General features: G+C 45.0%; 1 protein-coding gene across 1 annotated transcript; it reads right to left on the bottom strand.

Moving 5' to 3' along the window:
- Positions 1-343: 343 nt before the first annotated feature.
- atxn7l2a (ataxin 7-like 2a) lies at positions 344-9,908 on the bottom strand. The gene is made up of 10 exons (XM_024271002.2): positions 9,727-9,908; positions 8,448-8,516; positions 7,268-7,601; positions 5,779-6,032; positions 5,537-5,619; positions 5,232-5,443; positions 4,843-5,023; positions 4,192-4,313; positions 2,742-3,636; positions 344-614 (listed from the first exon to the last, which is right to left on the bottom strand). Exons 1-10 carry the CDS (start codon positions 9,881-9,883, stop codon positions 597-599), a joined length of 2,325 nt encoding a protein of 774 aa, XP_024126770.1. The 5' UTR covers positions 9,884-9,908; the 3' UTR covers positions 344-596.
- Positions 9,909-12,093: the final 2,185 nt, after the last annotated feature.

Raw genomic sequence — 12,093 nt, 5'->3', positions numbered from 1 at the left:
ACTTTGTGGCTCCGACTGGGTGGTGGTCGTCGAGAATCCGACTCAAATGGTTCTTCAAGTGTTTAAGGTTGCAGACCCCTGACCAGGTCAAAAACAAGATGCTAACAGTTGAAACCCACCCGTTACATAAACAATCAAGCACATTAAAATTAAATTACATAAACTTAAAACTGTGTGCTTTTTAAAATAGAACTTAAATGAAGTAATATTTAAATACTGATATACATTTAAAATCTCAAAGTGTCCATTAGAGCTCTGACCCCTCACATTTCCTGTGAGAGCAGAAAAAAGATTCAGAAGAATGTAGGACGGAATCACAAGTGGAAAAGGACATCTTTAATCGTTTTTTTTTTCTTTTTTTTTTTTTTTTTTACAAACAAACATATTCAATGTAGCAGCATAACCAGACATGTTGAGGTATTTGTGGACCCACAGAGAGCGCCGTGCCATGCCTCACTGCATGACAGGTCAGTTCGGCCCCCCTCCCTGCAGGACTGAGCGGCTATGTCCCATTCCTTTACGACCGGGCGGGCTGGCTCCCTCCCTGAAGGACCAGATGGATAGGCTCCCTGGCAGAGGCATCTTAAGGCGGACGCTCAGTGGTGCAGTTTTGGCTGCAGAGCAACAGAAACACAGAGGTTAAAGGTCGATCAGTTGGCAGTGTGCAGCTGAGTCCCATCTGTACTTAAGAAGCTAAGAAGATTTTTTTTCTGGTGATTTGTTGACAGACTGTACCTCCATTCCAAGACCATGAAAACAGCCAATGCAAATGACTGATCATCACTGTCAGATGTTCTAATGGAAATAGTTGACACCAGTGCCTGGATCTGACTGTCAGTGTGATGACATGAAGCAAAGGAGATGGAGCTGTGGTGGACTTTATACAGGCAGAGGTGCTGATGAGACATTGAAGTTCATGTCCCCATGGGACCCCTGTCACCTTGGTAAATAAAGCCTGGATGATTCTGCTTTTTCAGTTCTTTCTTCCTGGCTGAATGACACACAGGTCCATTAGTTTCAGTTATTTTAAATCGACTTTGATACTAAGTTTAAAAAATGGCCAATGGTGCATCTTAATATAACGCTGTTTTACATTGCTTTAAATGGCCTATATAATGCATCCATCCATTTTCTTAACCGCTTCTTCCCTTTCGGGGTCGCGGGGTGCCGGAGCCTATCCCGGCTGCTGATGGGCGAAGGCGGGGTACACCCTGGACAGGTCGCCAGTCTGTCTCAGGGCCTCAATCACACACCCATTCACTCTCACATTCACACCTAGGAGCAATTTAGAGTCATCAATTAACCTATGAAGCATGTTTTTGGACGGTGGGAGGAAGCCGGAGTCCCCGGTGAAAACCCACGCATGCACGGGGAGAATATGCAAACTCCACACAGAAAGGTCCCAGCCGGGATTCGAACCGGGGCCTTCTCGCTGTGAAGCAAGAGCGCTAACCACTGCGCCACCGTGCAGCCCCTATATAATGCAATTCTAAGCATTTCAGAATAAAGTTTATCCAAAAATATGAGAATATATTACATTTGGCACACTAAAGAACGATTTTTAAAAAAGTGAAATACAAGTTATTTTCTTGAGCTAAGACGACTCAGTCTCTGAGACATTCCCTTTCACGTCAACCAAGAGTCGGCCTCAGCAGCATGTTTGCAGACAAAAAGTAGCTGGCTGCTGGTCTGCTGAGTGTTCCCGAAGATAAAATCCAACCATTTCTGGTGAGTAGGCTCTTCTTAGGGAAGGTTGAACAAACTCTCGCAGCCTAGAACCCATTTTCACTACATAAAAGACATTGTCTTTTGCAAAAACAAAAAAAAACTTGTTATTGTTGTCTCTGCAGATTAGGTGCAAGAGGAACCACTTCTTCTCAGAGTCGATGCTAAAATGAAAGCGTTTTGCCGATCACCACTAGCTCTGCGGAAAAATAGGCCTGGCAGCGCAGACTCTTCCTGGTCAAACATGAAACTCACATTCATACGTATGATTGGGTGACCAAGTCATTCTCAGGGATTGGAAGGGGCTGGTGCTTAGAGAGCAGGGTTGAAAGGGAATGCTCAGAGATGTGTGAATGGGACAAAATACTGCTTTAGGGTTTGTTTGTTTTTAAGGAATGAACATTTTAATACATTTAAAATCAAAAAAAAAAACTTGATTTTGCATGATATAGGTCCATTAATCCCCACATTCCCACACAGATGCCATACTTCTGCGCCAACCTATAACCACCAAAAGCAACGTGGGGTCCTCTGCTCAAGGACACTTCAACATATTCCCGGGCAAGGTGGGAACCAAACCAACAACTAATCGATTGGAGGATGACTGCTCTATCTCTGCACCACAATATTATAAATGCACTCATCATAAGTCTTGATTATTTGATTTCTAAATAAGAGAGCAACTGGTATTAATTTAGAGTTTATAGGTTTACATTTGAAACATGATTCAGAAAATTATAGCCATATTTGTTATAAGATAAACCTAAACTAATCTTAAGATTCGTAGAAAAGCCTTTTTTGTATGAATGTTTCCATCAAATATGAAAAGTAAGGTAACTTTGGCATGACTAGATTTACAGAAGAATTCATTAAAATAATTTGCATTGATAAAAATTGGATTTAATAACAAAATAATGTCAGGCTGACCCTCACTCATTTATGCTTGGCATAATCGAGCTCTTTTTGCACAAAGTTTGCAAAGTAAGCCAGTGTCTTCACTGAATTCTCACGTGTACCTTCTGTGCGCTGAGCTTCTTCTCCACGCCTCCCGCCAGCCCCCCTCCTTTACTGTCCTTCCAGGAGTAGAAGTTGGACCGTTGGGACGAGGAGGAGGATGATGGGGGGCGCTGTGTAGGCGGCTTGGACGAAGGCTCCTCCAGGCCACCAAGCTTGCGCTTTTTTAGTAGTCCCTGCTGCTCGAAGCCCCTCCCACCACCGTGCAGCCCCGCCTCCCCTGGTCCCACCTTGCAGTGAGAGTTTGTTGGGGCGGGTTCTGGGTGGGAGGAATGGAGCGTTGAGGGGTGTGTCCGTCTGTAAGTCCACAATGCCTTGGCGGCAGGAGAGTGAGAGTCTGAAGGGTGTGGCGGTGGGCGGGGCTTGCCACTAGGAGATAGAGTGCCATTCGTTTGTCCGTGTGGAAGGAGCGAATGAGGGGGGGTTTTAGAAGAGGAGGGGGCAGAGTGGGGGCGGCCCCGGTCCTGGAGGACAATGCAGTTCCTGTCGGGGCCTGAGTGCTCTCCTTCCTGGGAGGGGGCCTTGCGTTTGCGAACGGTGGCGGCGGTGGTGGCCTCCTCCCGCAGCTTCCCTATCTGCCTGTTGGGCCGTCCCACCGGGTTCTTGTGCCTCCCCAGGCCTACAGGGCGCACCATAGACGGCTTCCCCCCAGGCTCTGGATGAGCACGAGGAAAGCTGCCCCCCCCAGAATTCTCCACCGCCACTCCTGTGTTCGGCCTCCCTGGACCCCGGCTGGAGGGGGACAGTGAGTTTTTCAGGGAGGAGCTGATGTGACTTCCTGTGCGAACCTTAAAGTGTAAGGAGGAGGAGCAGGGTCCTGTTGGGGGGGTTGAGAAGGAGGAGGCGGAGGCTTTGGTAGAGGGTGAGGACTGAAAGTCTGTGGCCTGAGGGATCCTCCTGGAATATGAAGATGAGTAACATTAAAATTTAAGAAACAAAGATGACTTTATCCTGATAAAAGTGGTATTAGCAGTAGATCTAAGTCTTTAGACCACAAATAATATATATATTTCTTTAAAACCATTACACCTAGATGGGAAAGCCTGAAGAAGTTCAACTAACTTTCAGCAGCAGCATCATGTAAAAATCCTCTGATCTGAAATAATCCTGATCGTTAAATAAATAAATTATTAAATAATTATTCCAACATCAATGTCTTACCTGTAGAATATCTGATCCGTATTTATTATTATTTATTTAACTCAAATTTGGGAAGGAGGCCTCAACAGGTAAAAAAGTACTTAAATTAAATCATTTAAATTACCAACAGTCCACCATCTATCATAAACAAAGAGATGATAAATATTACAAGTTTTAGCAAACTGACTCATAGCATAAAGCTAAAACTCTCTGCAACTAATTCATTTAGAAGAGTTTTTTTACAGCTGAAAATGTCACAGCTAGAGAAACGTTTTCATTCATACAGAGCAGCGCCTCAGCAGAGGCTCTTACCTCCACAGGTGCGCGCTGATGTGCTGTTCCAGCATGCTGCTGAATGCGGCCCGTAGGTGGTGCAGCCTCCTGTCGAAGGTGTAGATGCCGTGACCCAAGCAATGGCTGCCGAAGGTGCAAAGCTGCAGACAAAGAGGAGTGGGTTACAGACCGCCCTGCAGAGCAATTCCTGTTCAGATTAAACCAACGTCCCCCATGACCAGACATCAAACAGCATGATTCTGTTCAGGAGGAGTTGCACTACAGGTGCAGGACTTCAGAGAGAGATTTCTAGCTGAAGTACACTAGAGTAGAAAAAAACAAACACAATAAATCCTGGTGAGAAACTTGGATTTTCCTCAGGAGTTGCCCAGGAGTGTCAGAGTAAAAAAAAAATGGACATTTTCAGGGACTTTACTCACAGATATATTAACAGTTTTATGGTAAATTATTGTCTACTGCCAGTGACCTATAAATAGCCCTGCAATATTACAGATATAAAATGATTGATCTGAATATTTCCTCGCATATTTTCAGATGTGGGCAAGCAATGCACTTTAAAACATAACCCAGTTTTAAAATGAAAAGTCCTGAACTACTTTCTCCAGGAAAACTCCTAAAGATGGAAGAACACAGACAACAATCGAGTCACAGGAAGTGAGGTCGGCTCACCGCTGCTGGTCTGGGATGTGAGGAGGAGGAGGAGAACTCTGACAGCTCTTCGGCATCCTCTCCCTCACTCTCATCACTGGAGTCGTGTTTGTGGAGGAGTGGGGAGGGGGCGCGGAGCACGGCTTCCTCCTGCCGCTGCTTCTCCTCCTCGATAGTGCATTCTGCTGCAGATGTGGACCGACTGCAAGACAGAGTCAGACCAAAGTTTGAGGATAGCTCTCAACCCCAACACGCCCTCCCCCCAAAAAAGAAAAGGAGACGTGACAACAAAGAAGTCTGAACCCATGGAGTGTTTCATCTCATCCCGCTCACATTACATCCAACTTCCTCTGTGATACGCGATGGCAGTTAAAGATATAAACTTCCAAATGTGCAGTGGCTCCGCCCACCTGAAGGCAGGGAGGCTGGCCAGGGGCCTCCTGCAGTGTGGGACGCCAGCCTGCTCCCGGGGGGCTTCGGGGCTGGGGGAGTGTCCACTCACGGATCCCCCATCGAGCATCTGTGCCCCTTTCTCTCGAACCTTGGTCTTGAGTTCTGCCACGAGCTGATCAAAGTTCTTGCTGCGACCCGCCACTTTCCTGCGCTGGTGGATGGAGTGGATCTGAGGAGGACAGAAACAAAATGTTGAAAAAAAATCTCTTTAGATGCCACCAGTGTGATGGGTCTCTCCTCCAGAGACGTTTGAGAGACTCACATTGCAGGTGAGGAGACGTGTGCAGACCTTCTTCCTTTCAGGGTCCAGGACTCCGCAGTGCTTGTCCAGGTCACACTCCCTCTCTGAAGACAAGGAGATTTCAGTGTCACAGTTCAACACAAACCTTCATCCGAGGGGAGACAAAGTCTTTGGTTAACTCCAGGCTTCACTTTGATCCATCATCGCCTCTGACAGCTTCAGCACCAACACAAGTAGTAGCCAGTTCACGTCATGTTACTCACTGGAGGCCACTTTGTTGTACGGTCTGGGGACCCGGGGGGGCCCCGTCATTACTGGAGGCTGAGGGGCATCCTTTCTCTGCATGGGGGGCCTGTCGGTGGGAGCGGGCCTGCTGGGAGGAGTGCCCCCGTGCGGCCACGGAGGATCTCTGAGGGAAGGAGGCGGCGATATGAGCGGAGGATCCAGAGGCGGCGGGGACTTGAAAACAGACGAGTCTGTGTGGCTGCTGTGGGACAACTTCTCAAGGGGGGAGTGTCTGGGGAGACAAAAAGTGGGGGTTAGACACACGTTAGCACCTGGTTTCTGGTTTCAATTATTGGGTCTGGGTTTTATACATGTGGAACCCTGCTCCTCATCCAAAAGATGAGTTTATTTCACCAATTAACCTAATTTTCCCTCAACAGTACCTCTCTTCAGACTGGGATGCTTGCATCCATCTAAGCTCTCTTCAGTAGTCACCCCCACTGTGGTTCTGGGATCAGAGACTCTGTTCACTTGCTGTTCCAAAACACTGGACCTCCACTAACTCCATCACTAAATATGTGGAGTATGAGCTCAGCAGTGAGAAGGGTTCTTCACACAGAGATGGTGAAATAAGTCTTGATCATAAGCTGCTGTGTTCACACTAATCTCCAAGGCAGATGAAACCACCTGGATGAGTGGAGGAATCAAGAAGATTTTAAACTTGTCCACTCAGTATTACAGAAAAATGAACAGAACATCCTTCTGTTATCACTGCATTAACAGTGATTGACCGTAATATGATCGCAAGAAGGACAGAAGAACCGAGTGCAGCTGTTGCTTTTAACCCTTTAACACCGGAGATGTTGCCGGCGTGTTAAACACACTCCAATATGCTGCAACTCTTTGACTGTTTTTGTAATAAACTTGAATCAGGCTGATTCAGTCGCAGAGAATAGCTGCCACACATTACTAACGTAAAGTGCGGCATAATGGCGTAAAGCTGTTATTCTCTGTGACAGAATCAGCAGATTTTCTTTGATTGGATCAATGGTTGAAGAGTTACGGTGGTCAAATTAATGTAAACACTGGAGAGCTCAGATTTCTTTTTTAGATCTTTTAATATTACAACTTCTGACCATCTTTGACTGAAAAGATAGAGGCGTGTGCAAAGCAGTGTTCCTGAAAAACAGATGGCGAGCAAAAAAAGAGCAGTAAAAACTTGAACATGCTATTCCTGAAAATGTGAAAACCCATAACATTAGGAGAAGACTGACAGGCAGAGAATCAATGATCTAGCTCATTATCTCTGTACAGCACGGGAACAAATGTGTCGGTGTATCTGCTCAGACAGATTCTAACATCTGTAACACCAGAGTTCTCTGAGGTGGTACCGAGGGTGACAGTTTAGTGCAGCACAACGGAGAAGCAGAGGCTGTGATCTGTGCTGGAGCATCCAGAACTCAGCCTGTAAGCTGATGCCCTTCAAAATAAAGGCATCTAAACAAACATTGGTCTCTCTGTTCTTACCGTAATCCATCCTTGGAGGTCTTGGAGTGTTTAAACTGGGGCGGGGTGGAGGGTGAGGCAGGGGCCATTCGTATCTGACCTCCCCCCTGACCCCATGTAGAAGCAGCAGCAGCAGTAGCATTGGTCCCCTGAGATGGAGAGTAGCTTTGTAGGGGCCTCTGGGTCGGGGGAGCCGGAGCGGGGGAGCGCAGGCGGCCGTGCAGCTTGGCGAGGGCGCCGTGCCTGCGCTCACAGTGCTTTTCAAACGCCTGCGGCTTCACGACTTGACCGCAATGGCTGCACACCACCAGGAAGAAGTCATCGTGACCGGGGTAGAGGCCAAAGATGGACATGTCTGCAGGGAGAGCACAGATGCTCGGGCCTCAGAAGTCGCTCATGAGAAGGAAACCAGTACCAGCACTGTGTGCCGTCAATGTTCTGGTGCAGAAATCGTTGTGTCTGGATGCTCCAGGCCTGGCATGTTGATATCAGAGGCAGTGAAGATGGGCCCACAGGGGATGTTAGCTTCTTGTGTCATCACATCCCCGGTAGGTTTAAAACAAAACTTGCTCTATCGAAACAATTTATTCTAAAGGTGATGAATTTATTACATTTATGGCTCACATTTTATCAATCGGTAAATAACTTTCTGGTACTTTTGAGGCAGAAAACAGATTCTATTTAGTCTTCAAAATGAAAACGTTCAAAGTTTTCTCCACATTTGGGGTTTTGAAAGGGTAGTTAAAAAAAAGAATCTTTTAAACGAATGAATCAAACCAAATTAACATAGGAATCGAGCAATGACACCAGCACCAATGACAGACAAGGTCTGATTGTTATCCAACATGCCTGTGTCTTTTAGCCGCAGTGATCAGATGAAGTCAAGGTCATACAGGAATCCTAACGCCTGAACATTACCAACAACAAAAAGTGGATCTGAGGTCCACTTTAATTTTCCTAATATATGTCTGGCAACATCAGAAAAATGCCACAAGAACAAGTTAAAAACACCCATAACACATTTTTTAATCAAGTGGGTCTTTACAGAACTGATCCATGTAGCAAAATATACCACAGTTTCTCATCTGGGTTGTTGTTTCTTCCCACCTGACCTACAGACAGATGTTTGCCACAGAGGACTCGAACTCTGGTCAGTTGGATCTCAGCATTAACGTAAAACCATAATCTGGACCTTACTCACCCTCTTTGCTGAGCGACATGGCCTCCGCCGCCTTCTTCCCATTCTTACTGCAGTCACCCACGTCCGGCCCTGAAAGAAACCCAAGACCAATCCTGAGAAATAAAGTCAGAGATCTACGGCCAGTGTGGGGGCGGCTGGGTGACCTCTTTGACATTTAACAGATTTAACTGATTGTCAAGATGCTGCTAGATTTGAAAAGTTCACATGTCTGAATCTGGTCTGGCTGGGATTAAAACACCTGATTGTGTTGAGTTTGAGCTTTCTGAGAGAGAACACAAAGCTGTTAAAGCAGCAATGATGGGCAGGAGGCAGCATTTATGTAGCACTACAACTTTATTATCAACTTTAACAGAAGAAAGGTGGTGTTTTATGTGTAATGGTTTCCATAGCAGAGCTTTTTGCTTGGAGCCTCCATTAGCTGTTCTCTGCAGGAGAGCAGCTCCTTGGGTTTGTCAAGTGACTACTTCTCTTCAAAGACTAATGTCTTCAGGGACAGGCAAAGGTCATCCAGCAGTACCACTCCTTGCTGTGGATAATCTGGATGATGCAGAACCTGAACCGGATCATGTAAAGTACAGAGTGAACAGGGGCTGCTAAATTCGGATCCTGAGCATCCACCATCAGGCTCGATGGTCACAACCGTTCACAACAGCTGGATCGGATGATTCCAGGCTCTGATTGACTGAACACACCTGTTTCAGGTGACCTGCTAGCATCAAGCCGGGTTATGGCTCTGGAGCTGCCCGGGACTAATGTTCGGTCCCGGGCTGTGCCCTCAGCCACCAGATCAGATATCAGCTGGATAAAGCGAGGGGCGGGGGGGCTTGAAGGGAAGGATGGAGGAGAACATAACCCCCCGTCTTACACCTGGGCAGGGCCGGGGTTCACTTCATGTCCCGGTTCTCCATCTAGCTTTAGCGGCTAACAGCTAGCTAGCTGTCGGCGGAAAGAAGTTGCTCGCGCTGCCGAGCCCACGAGCCTCTTCCGCTGTCCGGCTAGTCCCCAAATGAACCGCCTCCACACGCCGGGGACAGCGTGGACAGCGTCCCCACACACTGTATCACAGTGGCGGACACGCCTGAATAAGTGCCGCTCATTTCTGCCAAAGGCAGCCAGAGATGAGAGGCAGCAGCCCGGCATCCAGCCCGCGCTAGGACCCGGCAGGTCTTTGTTTGGGTAACACGGTTAGCCCCGCGCTCCGTTTTCGAGAAAATTAACTGCGGGGATTCGGCTAAACGGCCTCGCGGCGGGTCGTGTTTGCGTCCCGGTGCTTCCTTACCATCTGCCCCGCTCACACCGGCCCAGTCCGCCCAGGCCGTCCAGCTCTGACCCACGAAATCATCGAGGCTAGGCACTCGCCTATCCACAGCAGCCATTGCTTTTGCTGCGCGTTCACGCACCGCCATCATCACAGCGCGGCAAGTAGCTGACGTCATGCGGCGCGTCCCCGATGGGAGAGGTACTTCCTACATAAAATAATAATAGATTAAATAAAAATTGTTTTTAAAATAAACTCTGTTGCTCATTGTTACTTTTTTATGTGATGTTTATATACTTTACACAAAGGTCTGTATTCATTGTACATTGCTATTTTTTTTCTCCCTATTTCCCCTTGGCATTTAAACTTTCTGAGTACACGAGTATATTGTTTATATATATATATATATATATATATATATATAAACAAACAAAAAAAAGCTATCCAACAGCCCCTCACATCCCAGCCTAACATTACGGTGCAACAAAAATGACGAGCAATATTGAAGCTGTAGTGTATTTTCTACATAACAAAGAGTCTTTCACAAACTGCATTTTTGTCTGCTCCCGATTCCCAGTGATTTGCTCACTTATTATATAGCTTAATTTTCTTTGCCACAAGAACATGTTAAAAACACAATTTTCATCAGTGAGCAGTGAGAGTGAGCTTCATGGTATGGGCTTCCTCGGGCCAAGCAGCTGCAATAATGCACTGGTTTAAAGCACACCATTACTGAACTCTGAAGCCAAGGGGAAATGTTTTTTGTTGGAAGAAATTGTGATTTTTTTCCATATCAAAATCTGACAAAGCTATTGCCCTTTGGATTACTGCTCTGCAAAGAGTTTTTATTTTCAGAATTACTGAACCTGCCCTCTGCACCTCCCCTGCTGCCACATAATTTCTATTCAGCATCCTGAAATCTTTCCCGAGGTAATGGACTTTTCTTATTGACTTGGAGATATAAGCTGTTTTACATCCCTTTCTTGACTGCTTCTGCAATAGATTTGAGAACCTGATCATGTCTGGACCTCACAAAACACCACCTATTTTACAAATAGGAGAAATTTGTGGTCAAAACCAAAAACACATTTTAGCCAGGGTATAATAGCTACTGGGGTGGCAGACAGGTTCATCACTCCCAGTCATTGGTACTGATGATGGCTTCGTCTTTCAGTGTGCTGTAAATTACAATTTACCCCCCATGTGTGCTGCAATAATATTACGTAGAAGTCAGAAGTCACAGGGCTGTCCAGGTGACCCCCCAGTGCTAATCCCAACACGACGCTAATTAAAGCCTCATACTAAGAGCAGACCTGCAAACAAGAAGATGTCAGATCCTTCTTCAAGCTCCAAGTCCTCAGACAACCAGGTTTGTTCAGGAAAATTAAGAATGAAGGTTTGGGAAACTTTAACCACAGCCTTGAAATATTATTATTATAGACAGTAAATTAGCAAATCACTTTTAGGGTTTCTCGAAGCTTATTTAAAGACAGTTAATATTTAATAGTCTTGTCATATTCTGAACGGATGAGTTGATGTCTGTTTAATTGTTAGCTGAATTATTTACAAGTGTAGGTAAGTATTTTCCAATCAATGTCATGACAAAGTGTGGTTAATGTCTCTGTATAGATGTTTTTTGGTAACACTTTATAAGATTCCCCAACAAGCTTTATTTAACACTTTAACAAAAAATATGTTTAAAGGGTGCTAGTAAGACATTTATTAGAACAATAAACTAAATACAGTCCATTAACATATTTAGCAAGATTCATTAACGTCTAACGTGAGACCACTATCAAGGTCTATTAAACTACAAGTTTAACAAATATATGTACTATCTTTATCAGCATTATATTGAGTATTTTGCAGCGCCTAATATTAAGTGTTATCAAAATTGGAAACCTCATATTAGCAGCAAAAGCTGCTAAAGTAAATTACAATAAATTAGCTAAAGGGGGTCAAAAATTAATTAAAAACTGAAATTAATTTCCCAATAAATGAAAAATTAGCCGAGTAGATTTTAATGTTGCTTTGAAACAATTTCAGAAAATGCAATATATGAAAGCATTAAAAATTACCAACAGAAAAAAAACTCCTGAGCTTAAATGTTTTTGATTGAAAAGATTTCTAAAGTTAGAACTAAATGTAAAAATGGAAGAGAACAGTGTGCACAGTAAAGCTAGATTTCACCTTACTATGGTGAGAAATGCAAATCACAGAAACTATATTAACCAAAAATATATACAGTTGCCATACATTAGCTTTAATCTCAAGATGTGTCATCGGTTCAATTCTTGAACATCACATGCATAGAAACTCATGATACTTAGATTTTGCCTAAAATCTTAAAAATTAAACTGTGATGATATAAAAAAAAAAAAAAAAAAA

This window comes from Oryzias melastigma, linkage group LG5, assembly GCF_002922805.2.
Source record: "Oryzias melastigma strain HK-1 linkage group LG5, ASM292280v2, whole genome shotgun sequence".
In the NCBI taxonomy this organism is placed as follows: Eukaryota; Metazoa; Chordata; class Actinopteri; order Beloniformes; family Adrianichthyidae; genus Oryzias; species Oryzias melastigma.
Note: the sequence above shows the minus strand (reverse complement) of the source record. Positions and strands in the feature narration are given on the sequence as shown.